The 18,003-nt window shown below is 35.5% G+C and overlaps 1 protein-coding gene across 1 annotated transcript in view; it reads right to left on the bottom strand.

Moving 5' to 3' along the window:
* Positions 1-18,003, bottom strand: part of LOC148941711 (divergent protein kinase domain 2A) — a 49,967-nt gene that overhangs the window by 27,331 nt on the left and 4,633 nt on the right. The window contains exon 2 of the mRNA XM_089104309.1: positions 9,904-10,095. Coding sequence (XP_088960435.1) covers positions 9,904-10,095 — 192 coding nt within the window. The remainder of the gene's footprint in view (positions 1-9,903; positions 10,096-18,003) is intronic.

The following is an 18,003-nucleotide window of genomic DNA, read 5'->3' as shown; positions in this document are numbered from 1 at the left end:
TTGTAGCAAATTCCATTATGATTAACCTAACTTCACTTTCTGAATGCACCCTACTGTAATCGTGACCTTTTAAAGTACCATGTATGTCAGATTTATAGCGCCTGCGTCAGGAGACACCTGAAGCAAACAAAAATTTCCCAAATCCTTGTTCATCAACAGTGATAAAAGTGTCACTAGTTACAGATTCAAGAATTCAAAGGGGTTTTGGCGACTGGTGGGTAATTTCCACCAACTGAGATCCAGAATTAGGTAAAAGCTCACTAGAATTGCCAATGATATATGAGCTTGATTTTTCCATGACTGGTCAAGCAAAATGATGGCTGGGGGGACCTCCGAAAGGACTCAAAAAGCCCGACAGTCGCAAGGAGTATCTTCAAGGCCTTGCTGGTGATTGCTGCATCCATATAGTGAACCTGAGGCCTCTTAGCAAAGAGTGGCGCGTGATACTAGAAGACGAAAACGCAACAAAGTCTCTTGCTGAAGCGATAAACAGTTCGACAGACACTGATGCTCGGCTGAAGACCCCCGCTCTGGTATTATAAGACATGTTCCCGATGAGATGTCGCCGAACGGTCTATGTTCAATGATGAGGGATTGCACGAAAGCCGAGAGAACTCGGCAAACTCGCTCATACAAGCTTGTCTTTGAAAGTAAGGACAATTTACAAGTAGCAATGAACAACCCTATAACTTTGGGCTATGAGCGCGTCCGAATAGACACGTGTCGGTATTTGTCAATGTTGTGGGTTCAGTGCCAAGAGTACGGACACGCTGCTAAGGACTGTAAAAACGCTACTCGCTGTTACCGTTGCAGTGGTAATCATACGAACAATAAAGATAGTCCCTGCAATGCTGCGCTAAAGTGTGCTCTCTGTAAGCAGAAAGACCATCCATGCTACAGTGTTAAGTGCCCCTTAGCCAGGAAGCTCATCGTGAAGGCATGATCAATTCTGAAATAAAAATGTCTTCGTGGAATCTGAATAGCGGCGTAGTCAATAAACTCAAACTGATTGAAAGCATGATGTCTTGCAACGACGTTTTGTGTCTACAAGAACATTTCCTTTCAGCCGACTCGCTTTCCCCGTTAAAAGCGAATGACAAAACTCGCCTTTACGGGGAGCCCGCTAAGAATTCGGGCAGAGGCAGACCTTCCGGCGGACTGGCGATACTAATCAGTTCTCATCTTTCAGCATCAGTTTTTGCCGAGAACCAGTGTTTCCTTGGCATAAAAGTTGCAAATCTGATACTATATTGCTGCTACTTACCAACTGATTACAAGAACTTGGCTCCCGCAGAAAAATTCTCCCGTGCAACAATAAAGCTTGCTAAATATCTGCAGCAGTGTGCCTATGCATCTCATCGTGTTATCCTCGCCAGGGACGTGAACTGCAACCTTTCAGTGCCAGATCACTCAAAATCTCAAATACTTCTGTCTGCTCTGTCCAATCTGTATGTTGTCCCAAATGACCGTTCGTATACGTGTATCCATAACTCCGGAGCGACAAGTTCACTTGATTTCATGCTCTACACGAACGGCGTGACTGCGAATGGCTCAAGCCATGCTGACTTTAACATATTGGTGTCGGATCATTTACCAATCTCCAACTCTATTGTTATTGATAGTGTTCGCTTTAAAAAAAGAGAGAACACTTTCTTATTACTCTTATACTGATGTCAATTATTGTCACAAGAAATCTTTGCAAGGGCCAATTAAAAAATTTTTTTGTGACAAATATTGACGTCACTATGAAAAAAAAAACATCAAAAAATCAAAAAAACATCAAAAAAGCTTCTTGCATTAACTTGCAGCTGTCATAATATCTCTCAAAGAGAATAGTTTTAGAATTCCTTTATTCCGTTCTAGAACGATAATCTTCTAAAAAGAAGTTGATTGGTCGCGCATAACGGATATCTTAGCCGAAAATTGTTACCCGGGATCTTCTCTTGCAATAAACTAAATCTACACGGTTTATATGTTTACAAAGAAAATGTAAAAATTATCAAGGAAATATTGAGAACCAAATGACAGGACTGCTTGAGCTAGGCACTGAGAACCAAATGAACCAAAAGAACCAAATGAGAGGACTGCTTGAGCCAGGCACTCGTTTTACAGTGACTCCTTCCCTATAAAATATCAATCCATCGTTCTCTCCTAATTCACTTTAAATCATACGGAAATAAAGGAAAGCCATTTACTAAGGATGATTTTGAGACCACATTGAGAGGACGAAAAATAATACTTCAAGTGCTGATTAAATAAAAGAAAAGTTTTTTTTTAATTTTTTCTGTATATCAGGGGAAGCTGCCCCTTCCTGAGCATCCTTAAAATAATTTAGTAAATAAACCATAGTGGGGTAAAAGAAAGGTTGGACATCCATGATTGGACTAGGATCAGATTTTAGCTACTCTGATTTTTTTTTTGATTTTTTTTTCATAGTGACGTTAACATTTATCACAGAAAATCCTTTCAAGAGCAAATTTAAGAAGCTCCTTGGAATTTTGGAACTCAAGAAGTTAAGGTCAGCAAACTGAAACTTTTTACAAGAAATTTTGACAATTGCGAGTTATTGCAGGATTGTTTTTCTTATTACTATTATGGTGATGTCAATTATTGTCACAAGAAATCTTTGCAAGGGCTAATTTAAGAAGATTCCCTGGAGCCGTGGAAGGCCAACAAACTGAAATTCATCTCATTTTTTTTTCCAGAAAGGTTTTCGGAAATTAATTTTAGTATGAACGCTGTTTTAAGGAATGATTTTAATATAATACAATTCTTTTAAAACTCTACAAAATTAATCCCTAGTCCCCTACTAATATTTAATCCCTTCTTTATTACTTGGTGGGTACTAGTTTAAATCTTTAACAGGCACCAGCTTGGCACTTTTTTATCCATATTCTAGAACCTTACTCATAATCCCTTCTAGATCAACTGTTTGAAGATTGAAAATGGTTTCTAAAAGGGGCCAAAGCAATTTGTCCCTGATCAGTTTCAAACTTACAGCTGAGAGTCTTTGGGTCAACAGGAATCTAATAAACAAAAAAAAATTCACAAGGCCCCCCTCCCCGAAAAAATGAGGCCCCAAAGAGGACCAGAAAACTTTTTTGAAGGCTCACTCTGTTTTATTGGTATCTAAGCCCTTTCCCTAAAATCTGATAGAAATGACCAGCATCCTTGGAAATAAAAGAGGTAATAATAGAATTATTTTAATGAAAATTTCAAATTAAAAAAAGGAAACTATTTACACTTAACTGAGAACCTAAAAAAAGGGAGACAAATCCAAATATCCGTGAATATTGACACATCAAATTAAGCTATAATTTGAGCAAATGAAGCTATATTAAAAGACGTCGAAACATCTTTTTTTTTGTGGGTGGAATACACCTTATGTTTCAAGTTCGAGCTCAGGAGAAGCAAGACAGTATGATAAAATTCAGCAACCGAAGTAAAAGGAACTCAGGCTTCAAAGGTTAGTAATAAAATGGCACTTCAGTAAAGAAAGTGTTCAAAGTGTTCAAAGTGCTTCAAAGGTTAGTAAGAAAATGCCACTTTAGTAAAGAAATGCCACTTTAAAGTGGCAGTATAGTCCCGATCCTGAAAACAATGTTTTATCCTTCGTGTTTTCAATCAATCCTGCCATTCTTCACTGCTCTGAAAAAACAGTAAATTTGCCCTTTGAATAGGACACAATCAAGATCTTAAATGATCTGACCTGTTGTGTCATATACCATAACCCAAATGTTGCCCCAGAAAAAATGCGTAATTCTCATTCAATCCCTACAGCCCCAACCTTCATACTCACTATCTCTGCTCTTACCACTGATCCCTGGAAATGTTTTTCTTCAGAGTCTATATATCTAGAAACAAGTGAGGCAAAAAGAGGAAATATTGTAATTTTGTTTTCTGCCTTTTTTTTACAACTGATGTTTTGAATGAAATTAATTAAAAAAAGCTTTTTCTACGAAAATAGGTTCAAAAAAAAAACTCCATTGACAAAAATGAACAAAAAAATAATCAAATAATCTACCAAGCATACAGCTACCACAAATCAGACTGAATAAATAAATGAAACCCAAAACAATCAGAAATTAAAATAAATAACCGAGTCAAACTCAAAATGAGCAGAAATTAATATGAGAAGGGTTCTAAACCCCTATGCTATCTAAAATCCAGAATATAAATTGAACTTTACTGAAAAAAACTCAAATGAATTTACTGAAAAAATGTGCACACTCAGTTTAATATACATATGCTGATATTTATTCCTTAAAATCTAAATTAAAACTAAATTAAATTAACTAAATTAAATAAATTAACTAAATTAAACTAAATTAAATAAAAGTCAAAAATTTAAACAATTTTTTTTTCAGTGAAGTACAAATTATATTCTGGCTATCGGGGGGGGGGGGCACTGTGCGGGGGGCGTTTGCCCTCTGATCACTATCGACTAATAAAAAAGGCACTAGTTCTCTCAATTACCAATTGAGTGAGCCCTTTTTGAAATTCTACGACAAAACTTTCTATAAAAACCTTATATGCCCCAAGGGCATAACTTACGACCTCTGTCCCGAGGACTATGGAAGGAGGGTTGTCATCCTCAAAGACATAATTTCCAGACCTTTCAACTACTTTGAACAAAATGGCCACATCAAAATACTGATCAGAAATGTTCAGGGAAATGATGGGCATGGAGGGGGTGATTCTCCCTCCCATTACTCTCAACTATTAAAAAGGGCAATATCCCTCTCAATTTCCAATTGAATGAGTCCTTTTTGAAGTTTTTATGACAATACTTTCTGTAATAACATTATATGCCCCCAGGACATAACTTACAACCTTAGCCCTGAGGGCTGTGGGGGGATTGTAATACTCAAAGACATAATTTCAGATCCTTTAGCTACGTTCAACAAAATGTTCATCTGAAGTGTTTGGGGAAATGATGGGCGTGGGGGGGGGGGGGAAATTTGCCCTCTGATCACTTTTGACTATTAATAAGGGCACTAGCCCTCTCAATTCCCAATTGAATGAGAAATCTAAAATCTTTCTAATTACTCTATTCTGATTGGATGTTATACCTCCCCTTGCAAAATGCCCATATTTTTTTTTTTAACTGCAGTTTCTAATAAGAAATAGTTTCTTATAGAAATCAAACTGTTGAGTACAATAAAAACCAATCTTGATAATTGAAATTCATTACTGATATTGAATCTGATATTTTAATAAGAATTTTCAAAATTGAGAAGAAACCATTAAATTAAAAAAAAAAAAAATTATGAGGGTTCTTAGGCTAAACTTAAAAGAATTTCTTAGACCAAACTGCTTTTCCATTTACGGAAAACAATTTTTAAATTAAATAAAGCAATGGAACAAGACATGAGATAAAAAAAAAAAAACTTTAGATATTAAAAAATCCGAATATTTTGACTCCACATCTGGGAGCCTTTTCAACAGAAAAAAAAATGAAGGAAAAACCAAAAATTTTTACAATTAATTCATCTAAAGAAAACGACAACCAACAAAAAAAAAAAAAAAAAAAAAAAAAAAAACTCACATTTTAAACACTTAACAGATATTTTGTAGCTCTGGAAGTGTTAAAAATGTGAGTTGCAGTTATTTGTTTGTTTTGTTGTTTGTTTGTTTGTTTTGTTGTTTGTTTGTTTGCTTTTGTCTTGCTGTGTTGGTAGTTGTTTTCTTTAGATGTGTTAACTTCTACCAAGGGCTTGCTTATAGAGAACAGGAGTTTAGGGAGCTTGAGCCCCTAACCACCAAATGCCCTTGTGCAGCAAAAGTATCTTACATACTGTAGTTAAGTAATTACTAAGCTAACTGTATTAATGTATTTTGGCTTTGTCAAAAGTAATCATGGGCAGCGCGCTAGTAAAGCCTAAGTAAAGAACGATGTGGGCACAAAGTGTGTTTTTTTTTTCTCCATGCACTTCGTATCGAAGGAGTTGTCGTAGAAACTTCAAAAAGGGCTCATTCGATTAGAAATTCCAGTGGCTAGTGCCCTTTTTAATAGTCAAAAGTGATTGGAGGGCAACGAGCCCCCCCCCTCACGCCCATCATTCCCCCAAACACATCTAATCAAAATTTTGAGATAGCCATATTGTTCAGCGTAGTTGATTTCCAGATAGAAAATATATTTTTGAGGAGAACACTCCCCCACAACCCTCAGGGCAAGGGTTTTAAGTTATGCCCTAAGGGCATATAAAAACGATGTTGGCTCAATGTACTATTTTTTTTTTTTCCTTTAGAGCAGGGCACTTCATATGGAGAGGGTCGTCGTAAAAACTTCAAAGGGGGCTCATTCGATTCAAAATTCAGAGTTCGAGTGGCCTTTTCAATAGTCAGAATTGAATAGGGGCAACTAGCCCCCCATGCGCATCATTTCCCAAAAAACATATCCAATCAAAATTTGGAGATGGCCAGTTTGTTTAGCGTAGTTGATATCCAGATAAAAAATATGTTTATGAGGAGAACACTCCACCACAAAACCCCCGGACAAGGGGTGAAAGTTATGCCCTTGGGGCATATACGGTTTTCTTTACAAGGCGTTGTCGTAGAAACTTCAAAAAAGGCTTATTCGATTTGAAATTGAAAGGGCTAGTGCCCTTTTTAATAGTCGAAAGTGATTGGAGGGCAACTAGCCCCCCCCCCCCACACCCATCATTTCCCTAATCACATCCAATCAAAATTTTGAGATAGCCATTCTGTTCAGCGTAGTTGATTTCCAAATAGAAAATATGTTTTTTGAGGAGGACACTCCCCCATAGCCCTCAGGGCGAGGGTTTTAAGTTATGCCCTGGGGGAATTAAAGGTTTTTATAGAAGGCGTTGTCTTAGGAGCTTCATCAAAAGCTTATTTGATCGGAATCCCGAAGGGCTATTGCTATTCCTCTTGGATGAAAGTAAGTCGAAGATCACTGGCCCCCCCCCCCGCCCATAAATTCCCAAAACATAGCCAATCAAAATTGTTAGATAGCCATTTTGTTCAGCATAGTTGATTTCCAGATAAAAAATATATTTTTGAGGAGGACACTCCCCCACAACCCTCAGGGCAAGGATTATAAGTTATGCCCTGGAGGCATCTAAGGTTTTTATTGAAATCTTAGTCGTAGAAACTTGAAAAAGGGCTCATTCAATATGAAATTCAAAGTGCTAGTACACTTTTTAACGGTCGAAAGTGATGAGGGCATCTAACCTCCCTCTCACGCCCACCTTTTCCCCCAACACATCCAATCAAAAGTTTTAGATATCCATTTTATTCAACGTAGTTGAAAGTTTTGGAAATTAGGTCTTTAAGGATGACAACCCCTCCCCCCACAGCCTTCAGGGCGAGAGTTGTAAGTTATGCCCTGGGGCATATGAAATTTTTATTTAAAAGCGTTGTTGTAGAAACTTCAAAAGGGCTCATTCAATTGGAAATTGAAAGGGCTAGTGCCTTTTTTAATAGTTGAAAGTGATTGGATAGCGACTAACGCCCCTCTCACGCCCACCATTTTCCCAAACACATCCAATGAAAATTTTGAGATATCCATTTTGTTCAACGTAGTTGAAAGTTCTGGAAATTAGGTCTTTTAGGATGATAACCCCCTCAGAGCCCTAAGTGCAAAGGTTGTAAGTTATGCCCTGGGGCATATAAAGTTTTTTATTGAAAGCGTTGTCATACAAACTTCAAAAGGGCTCATTCAATTGGAAATTGAAAGGGCTAGTGCCTTTTTTAATAGTTGAAAGTGATTGGATAGCGACTAGCGCCCTTCCCACGCCCACCATTTTCCAGGCCTTCCCAAGGCCAGAACAAAATTTGCCCTTTACTGAAAAAATACAAATTAATGCGCATTGTCAGTTTAATAAACATACTGATATTTAGTAATCAAAATGTTCATATTATTTGATTTATTAAAGTTATAAAAGTAAAAACATTTATTATTTTTCAGTAAAGTGCAAATTTTGTTCTGGCTTGGGAAGGCATAGGGGTTTTGCACCCAACTTTTGTTAATTTCTGCTCGTTTTGAGTTTGACTCGGTTAATTATTGTAATTCAGTTCGTTTTGGGTTTCATTTATTTATTGATGCTATTTGTGGTAGTTTCACGCTTGGTAGATTATTTGGTTTTATTTTTGCTCATTTTTTGCTTAATGAAGTTCTTTACTTTTCTTTGAAAAACTTATTTTGTGGAAAGTTTTTTTAATTAATGGTACTAAATGGCAAATTTCCTTCATTAAAACGAATATTTGTCAAATTGTTGCAACTATTATGAGTTTTTGGTTGCTTATGATGTTTGTAATTAAAAAAATAAAAGTAGTAATAATACAAGCTAAGTGGGTGCTACCTCCCACAATGCAAAACTTTGGGCTTTAGCCCTCCCCCTTCTAAATAACTGAAAATATCCCTGGCAGCAAGCAATAATATTTCTAAACTAAAATAAAAAAGATCTGATCAGCATACTGCCCCTACCAATACAAAAATGCATATCTGTAAAATCCAATGGGATAAAAAAAACGTGTATAGTACATTTTAGACAATCAGGAATATGTGGATTCATTATACTTAGCCTACTTATAGGGGCACACTTCTCTTCATTCAAAACTCTCACATAAATTAAAAAAAACAATAATAGATGATTTCTTTTATGTACCATGGGTATTTAAATGAGTGACAACAAATTCTACTCCTAAAGGCCGATTGGGGGAATTTTGGGCCTTATTACAGTAAGATGGCTCACCACAGTAACAATTTTCAGCTAAATAAAGATGATAATGACAGCTTTAATAATGGAGCGAAATAAAATAATGATGAAAGCTTTTCTAGGAAGGATTCTAATAATCACTTGATTGGAAATAAGATTTGAAACCATACATATAATAACAATAAAATTATCATCTTATACAATAAAAAAAGATTTTTACTTTGCTCTGATTTATATTCTAGCCAGTTCTTGGAAAGTATGAAAGATACGTGAAAGGTTCCATAGAAGAGAGTTAGGGGACTCTCTCAGGGGGGAAGGGGGGTCTAGATCTTTAAAAAAGTTGAATTTTTAGATACATGAATCTGGATTTTTGGATATTTATAGTTTTCACAAATTATAACTCAGAGGTGAGAGCCACTGAAAAGTTGGGAGACCACTCTGAAAAGTTGAAGAAGGGAGGGAGAAAAGCCTGAATAAAATCGATAAAAACAAAATTTTTGTGTAAGTAAAATTGCATGTTTTATGGATTATGAGCAATTGTCAATTTTATTTTATTTTAGTCATCTAAAGTTTTCTTTTTTGTAGTATCTACTTCTTATTTTATTGTTTGAATTTGTTTAGGAACTAGTTAATAATTTAAGAGACAAACACAAATCATGTTTTGCTCTATTTGATTTAATTTAAGAAAATTACAGGTATTGTATATTTTTATGTTCCTATGTAGAAACATTTTTTTAATTTTCTGCTAGTTACTCATTTTTAGATTATGTACAATGAATAATTTACTTCCTTATAGCCAATCTCTATCTGAAAATTACCTAGGGGACCTTATCTTTTTTATAGCAAACAATAAACATGAGCAACAACAAATTTATATTTCTAAGAAAATATAATATTTCTAAGAAAATTAAGAACAACACTGCATTAGCAGGATTCCATAAGAAAGAATACAGTCACCCTACCCCCCCCCCCCTGCAAGTAGATATAGTTCTTAGAGTACAATTTTTTTAGACGGTTCTTTTGAACCAATCTTGGGGACTCCTCCTAGCTCTACAATGCAACCAGTTTAATCATGTCTATTAACAAGTATTGCATAAATATTCTTTTTTAGTAGACTTGGAATTAACCCTAGACACAAAACTGCATAATGAAATAAATAATATAAATTCAAAAGGAATATAAATGGCAAGTAACAGATCCCAGGAGGATACAAACTTACTTGAATTTTATAATCAATATGGCCACTTGGTCCTCCTCCAATGTCAGGTACAAAAATTTCATCTGTCACTTCTCTGGTTAAAGAGCGTATGGCTCTATTAACTTCACAACCAATTGAAAGATTTGATGCAATACAGATTGCATTGTCTAATTCTTCAAGCTCCCAATCATGTCCCAGTTTTTTCATCACAACCTGCAGAAGGAAACTTTATCAAACCATCCAAAGCTAGCCAGACTCTCAATTCTCATAAATTATATGCATCCCTTCACAAGAAAAGGTATTATTGACTATAAAACATTTAAGTACAACTTTGCTGGGAATTAGAAATCACATGTAGAAATATGTACTTGTTCTATCATGTTCTGTTTTATAAATGTCAAATACAAATTGTCTGATGACTTCCTAAAAACCACTAAATAATCAAAGGTGAAAAAGATGCAGTATGTCTATGATTTTGGGGTTGAAGGGGGGGGGGGAGATCCACAAAGAAACATAATACAGTCCTGATTGGACAAGATATAACATTTCTGCCCTTCTGGTGAAATTTATCTATGAGAACTTTGCTTCAAAATGAGGTATTTTGATAATTAGTACCCCAGGTTTTGGTATGAAGGCACAATGCTGACTCTAAAACAACTAAATTCTGTTAAGCCAAAAAAGATGCAGTATGGCTGTATTGTTGAATTTAGAGGGAGGGCAAGGGTACTACAACCATGAATACCAAAATCATTAAACAATCCTGACTCCAGCAAGGTATAACATGCCTGTCTTTCTGATTGAGTTACTCCATGAGGACTTTTTCAGAATAAGCCATTTGTTTTATTAGGATCCTGGCATAGGGGTTTGAATGCGTTATATTAACTATGTCAGCAATTTGTGTGTACCTGTTGACCAATTGGATTTAAATGTTAATCTTAAGGTTTTCTTCAAACATCATGCTGGGCTACAGTGATGCAAAGGGTGTTTGTGTACCCTTAGATTCCAGCTTAATACAGGCCCTTAGACATTAGTGTAAAGATTGGTTTTTACATTGGAAAGGAGTCCACCTAATGGAGGATAACCCTGAATATGATATTGACAATTAGTAACCATTAAAAATAAAAAATCATTAAGCTTTTTTGATGAAAAAAAAGCAGCATTAAAACATAAAAATAACAAGACATCCTAAATGAGACAAGATTTCATTTTAGAAAGAAATCTCAAAAGCAAAACTGATAAACTTGTCTTAAAAACAATGAAGTGTAAAAAAAACATGAATGCCTTTCCAAAAAACTAACAAACAAGTATGTGTCCAATAAGAGAGTCATGCATACTCCCACCATTTACCCATGCCCCAGCCATTTAAACATTTGCTTCTCAATTACTTGGACTATCTGTCTTGGTTTTTCTCTGTCTACAATTAGCCATATCTTGATGCAACCTACTGTAAAATACTTGATAACTTCAATTCAACTTCAAGATCAAATTTTTTAACACAATAGCATTGTGATAAAATGTCAGCTTTATTTTTTTTTCAATAATTCAAGAATGAAAGGGCTCATTTAGTTAAATTTGCTCTAAACAACACAATTTTTATTTCAAATAAATAACACTTGGAGACAAACACTTTAATATACATTACACTTTAAAATACTTTAATATACATATGCTGATATTTATTCCTTAGAATCATAATTAATTTTTAATATCTTAAAGTTATAAAAGTGGAAATATCTAAAAGAATTTTTTTCAGTCAAATACGAATTATAAAGTGGCTTTTAGAAAGCATAGGGGTATGGAACCCTGCTCACATTAATTTCTGCTTGTTTTGAGTTTGGTTTGTTTTATATTGACATGGCCTTTTTCAGGGAAAAAAAATAATAGTTTGAAACTTTCTGGGTTCCTTTAAGAATTTATAGTTTAGCCTGCTATTTATATACAGGAGAAACTTTTTCAGCAATTTCTAATAACATAAACCCTATTGAAAATCATGACAAAAATAGTAGTGCTTAATTTAGTCATATACTTCATCGAGTTGACCTGGTAAATAAACGTTAATACCATTCCCAAAAAATTATATATATGCTCTTTCACAGCCTGGATACAACTACACTCTTTTGATTTAGTAAAATTTTAAGAGCAGAAGTAGTAATAGAAGTAGCCCTTCTTGTAACTGTATTGAAATAATTCGAAACACACTATGCCCGTATAGGCTGTCAAGAGGACATATCAGCAATGCTTCAGGACTGGTTGATGGTATTAAGTTAAAAAATTAATTCTGTGTTGAAGGGGATGTTGACAAAAGGTGGTATTTGCATACTGCAACTAATGCTACTCTACTACTACAACTATTGCTACGCCTAATTACAGAGCCTTTAAACAATGCTGAAAAAATTGATCTCTCAAAACTTTTTTGTATATTTATTATGGGATTTGATGGGTGTAAAGGAGGGGGGGGTCTCTCAAATCACTTTGACTCCTCAAAAGGGCACTATAACTTCCAATTTAAAATCAAATGAGACCAATCTGAATTTAATACAACAACCCATTCCATAAAAATCTTATATGCCCCCATGGTGTAAATTAAAGCCCTTGCCACAGGGCTCTGAGAATTATGCCAACCCTGGAAGCATTGTTATATGTTCTTTGGTGTATTTTAAACAAAATTGCCATCGTATAATTTCAATCAGACGCATTTGGTGAAAAGGGGGGTAGTTGGGTAGGGTGCTACTTGACCTCCATCACTATTGACTCTTAAAAGGGAACCAGAACTTCCAATTTCAATCAAATGAGTCACCTCTAAAACTAATACAACCATCCCTTCCTAATCTTTTGATTTCCAGAACTTTCAACTATGTTGTACAAAATGGCTATCTCAAAATTTTGATTGGATGTGTTTGGGGAAATGGTGGGTGTAAGAGGGGGGTTAGTTGCCCACATATCACTTTCGATATTAAAAGGGACACTAGCCCTTTTAATTTCAAATCAAATGAGCCCTTTTTGAAGTTTCAATGACAACACTTTCTATAAAATCCTTATATGCCCCCAGGGTATAACTTAAAGCCCTTGCTCTGAGGGTTGTGGGGGGGGGGGGGAGTGTCATCCTCAAAGACTTAATTTCAAAACCTTTCAACTATGTTGAAAAAAATGGCAATCTCAAAATTTTGATTGGATGTGTTTGAAAAAATGGTGGGCAAGAGTGTGGGTTTAGTTGCCTTCCAATCACTTTTGACTATTAAAAAGGGCACTAGTCCTTTCAATTTCTAATCAAATGAGCCCTCTTTGAAGTTTCTACAACAACGCTTTCTATAAAATCCTTATATGCCGCCCGGGTATAACTTACAACCCTTGCCCTGAGGGCTGTAGGGGGAGTGTCATCCTCAAAGACATAATTTCCAAACCTTTCAACTATGTTAAACAAAATGACCATCTAAAAAATTTTGATTGGATGTGTTTGGGGAAATGGTGGGCGTGAGAGTGGGGTTATTTGCCCTCCAGTCACATTCAACTATTAAAAAGGACACTAGCCCTTTTAATTTTCATTCAAATGAGCCCTTTTTTTTAATTTCTACAACAAAGCTTTCTATATAATGCTTATATGCCCCCAGGGTATAACTTACAACTCTTGCTCTGAGGGCTGTGGGGTGAGTGTCATCCTCAAAAATATAATTTCTGAATCTTTCGGCTATGTTGAACAAAATGGCTATCTCAAAATTTTGATTGGATGTGCTTGGGGAAATGATGGGTATGAGACTGAGGTTAGTTGCCCTCCAATTACTTTCAACTATTAAAAAGGGCACAAGCCCTTTTAATTTCCAATCAAATGAGCTCTTTTTGAAGTTTCCATGATAATACTTTCTATAAAAACCTTAAATGCCCCCAGGGCATAACTTACAACCTTTGCTCTGAAGGTTGTGGGGGGAGTGTCATCATCTTCAAAGACATAATTTCCCAACATTTCAACTATGTTGAACAAAATGGCTATTTCAAAATTTTTATTGGATGTGTTTGGGGAAAAGGTGGACATGAGAGGGGGGTTAGTTGCCCTCCAATCACTTTTGACTATTAAAAAGGGCACTAGCCCTTTCAATTTCCAATCAAATGAGCCCTTTTTGAATTTTTTACTTTATTTATTTTATTCAATAAAGGAGGAAGCCACAGGCTTGTCGCATAACGAACACAAAAAATAACAGCTCAAACAGCAACACTGCAAAACACAAAACGAAAAATAAAACAAAAAAATATTTATCAGTAAAGAACAACTATGCAACAACTATATTACAGAAACTGTTTTTCATAGAACTCAATTTCAACAAGATCACTCTTAAATGATTGCACTGTTTGCGTAGAAACTATGGTATCAGGTAAACTATTCCAAAGTATTGTTGCATGGTTAACAAAGCAACATTGACCTATTTTCTTGTGCACTTGTGGCTGATACAGCTTATATGAGTTTTTTTGAGTGGCTGAGTAATGACTAAGTTCAAAGAAATCAGCCCAGTCCACATTACCAACACCCTTCATAATATGGAATGTATTGATTAGGTCAATCCTATCCCATCGAAACTCCAGAGAAGGAAGTCCCAAACACTCCAGTCAGCGCTGATATGGTAAATGGCTCAAATGTGGCACAAACCTTGACGCCCAATGTTGAACACTTTCAATTTGCTACGTCACATTTCCATGTAGCATCAAGTACAAATTTTGGCAGTCGTCTTCTTTTTCTTAAACCTTCTTTTATGTAATAACATGGAACGAACCTATCACATGCATCTTTTATGACCTCTTGGATGAACTCAAAAGCAACATCCACATCTGCTTTCCTAGACTGAAGCTCCTCAACAATAGAAACAGAATGGATAAAGTCTTAAATTTCATCATAACAACCCCTGTCTATAATCATAATTTAGTTTAGAACCAGAGTTCACCACTGCACTTGCATTCATTGATAGATACATAACTACATGGTTGCTTTTACCTAGAGGTGGCAGCATCTTAAGGTCTAGTATGTCATCTGGAGATTTCGTGATCACCAAATCTAGTACATGGGGAGAACAGTACATTTACGACAACTTTTTATGACAGTATATTTACAACAACTTTAGAAAGTTCATTAGTTTTTCTTGAATCTGTAATGTGGCGTTGAACATTCTTCTAAGTAAAAATGAAATGATGCTGAAATTGCAGGTGATAAATTTATCATTTTATTCGCCCAATAGCAAATGAAATATTCCTGATTTTGAAACTGGTATGTTATCCTCATATATAGGACGTTACTATTATTCTCCATGACCACACTGCCTTTTCTATGATGAAAACAATAAAAATTCCAAATAGGGATAGGTCCTTTTATTAGACAGTGAAACAAAAATATAAAGAATAAAATGATAAATTTAGCACCTGTAAATTCAACATTATTTCATTTTTAATTAGAAGAATATTCAACACAGTATTACAAGATTCAAGAACAGTTAGTGAGCTTTCTAAGTCAATGGACCGGCAATCTGCTTTGACCTTCAATTTTGAAGAAACTTGTACCACCTTTACTCACTGAGTAAAAAAAAATTCAAGAACAGTTAGTGAACTCTTTAAGTCAATGGACCGGTAACTTGCTTTGACCCAGAAGTGATTATTTTGTTTAGTATAAAAGCAGTTTTCTTTTTAACTTTGATAAGATGACTGACTGTGTCATCGAAATGTTTAGAGCCTTTGTTTTATATTTTCGTTTCACTGTCTAATAAAAGGACCTATCCCTATTTGGAATTCTTATTGTTTTTGTCATAGAAGTTCTATGTCTTTTTTTGTGTACTCTATCTTTGAGCCTATTGGCTTTTTGTTGGATTAAAAACATAATCATTACCACTAGTATTATACTCTTGGAATAGATTCAATTTCTGATTGGCCATGACCAAGCAAGTACCCAGGCCCCTTCATTCAAATCCTTGGTCTTGGGATAGAACTGTTATCAATAGATTTTTGATAGAAATATCTGATCTCACAGCTTTGTTGTTTACTATTCATTGAAAATGTATAGCTGCTCCATGGCAAAGATGGTTCTAGACGTTTACCCTCCAAAACATAACCCATGCCCCCCCCCCCATGGAAAATATATCCCTGCTGACAAAAAATTATTCCCTAAAAATCCTCCCCCCCCCCGGCAGAGAACTCCCCCACGAATAATGTTTGCATGTGTCCCAATAACAAATACTATCTGTAAGCAATGGACAAATTACAAAACTTAAAAAGGCACTTGAACTTCTATAATGGGGCTCTATAATTTTTTGTAGTTAGGGAGGGAGAGAGATACTTCAAAGGGTGCACTTTGATGCCAAAAAATCCAGCTCTCATTGAGCCATCAGATAAATACAGAATTAGTTCTAATGGGAGATGAAGAGAGGGTGGAGGTAGAAATTGATGTATAATCCCCAAGGCCATTACCAAGATTTGCTTTGGGGGGAGGATGTATTTTTTTTAGGGAGAGGGGGTACAAAAGGAAGTTTAAAAAATGTGAAATTCATATATACTCCTTTAAGATTTCTGGGAATATTTCTGGTCTATGCTTTTATTATGAATGTAGAGTGTAACATTAAACCCAAAAATAAGCGTAATTTATTCTGTATAGGATGAGGACTGCCCCTTCCTCATCCACACCGCCACCTCAGGGGAGGGGGTAATAGTGGATCTGCATGGAAAATGTGTTAGGTACAATTATTCTGCATATTACGAAATAAGAATTGTTTTCTGATTCAAACTTTCCAAATACTTTACCCAACCCCCGTCCCCTATGTGCAAATATATAGCCCAAATGGTACTTGTGTAGAATCTAAGTGCACACTCAAGAAGTGAAGTTTTGTTAATGCTAATGAAATAAAACAAAATAGGATGAAAATATAACAGTTCAGAAACAAATTTCGGATATATATTTGCACATTAGAGGGGGAGGGGGGGTAAAGCATAGCATATATTAAATATGTAGGTACTTTTCAATTAGCTGGCACCCACACAATAATGCAAAGATCAGATAGGATAAAAACCTATTAGTCTGCAACACACAAGACAGATACCTGTTACTAAAACAGGGGTACTAAAATAAAACAAAATAGATACAAATATAATGGTTTAGGAACAAAATTATAAGATTTACAGATTACAATTATGCACCCAGAATGCTGTAATGTCGTGGGTTGTCTTTGGCAGAACCCACATCTCTTTTTCTGTCTTTGGCAGAACCCACTCTCTTTTTCTGTCTTTGGCAAATCCCAAATTGTAATTTTAACATCCATGTTCATTCAATCACTTATCATTGCAGACAAACAGGTTTTTATTTGGTCTTTGCATTATCGCGTGGGTACCAGCTAATTGAAAAGTAGCAATACGTAACCTAATGTAACCTCACATAGCTTCCTTTTAGTCCCCCTAAACCCCAAAAACTAAAGTTTAAACATTTGAAACAGAGTGAGCAATATCTCACTATGCAGTGGAAACCTGTTTATCAATAGTGGCTTTGAGATTTTGATGCGGTCTTTCTTTTGTGTGTACTTGGATTCTACACAAGTACCCCCAAATTATATATTTCCCATATAATCTATCACTTGTCTTTGTCTTGTCTCGCGCTAAGCTGAAAGAAACTAACAAAGAAACGGGTTTGTTCTCTAGTTTTACACAGTGTAAACCTGAGTGAGTGGCACATAATACATAAGTGTCAAAATTCCTTCCCCCTACAGAAATTAAAAAAACAAAACTCAAATAAAATTTTCAAATTTGGAAAGCCTAATTTTCCATTGGGGGGGGGGGGTATCTTACAGGTGCATCTTCCCTGGAGGGGGGGGGGTGTAAATGCCTAGAACCATTTTATTAGTTACTCTTTTTTCCTTTTCAAATTATTGAAAACTTTTGGTCTTTTCCAAGACAAGATTTGATATCTCCTCAAAGCTTGTCCTTTGCCTGCTGATTTGACAAGTGTCAATCCCTGTATTATTACCTCTGAAGATGTGGGTTTTTTTTTTTATTATGATACCAGGTGTTTACTATTGATGGGTGATACTATTCCAGTTTTTGGGCTGTGACATTGTCATCTGAAACGCTGTCCCAATAAAACACCTACATTGGCCTTAAGAAGGA

Source organism: Artemia sp. Qi Xiang Cuo, chromosome 18 (genome assembly GCF_049724085.1).
Source record: "Artemia sp. Qi Xiang Cuo chromosome 18, ASM4972408v1, whole genome shotgun sequence".
NCBI classification, from domain to species: domain Eukaryota; kingdom Metazoa; phylum Arthropoda; class Branchiopoda; order Anostraca; family Artemiidae; genus Artemia; species Artemia sp. Qi Xiang Cuo.
The sequence above is the reverse complement of the archived record's forward strand: the minus strand, read 5'-3'. Positions and strand labels throughout refer to the sequence as shown.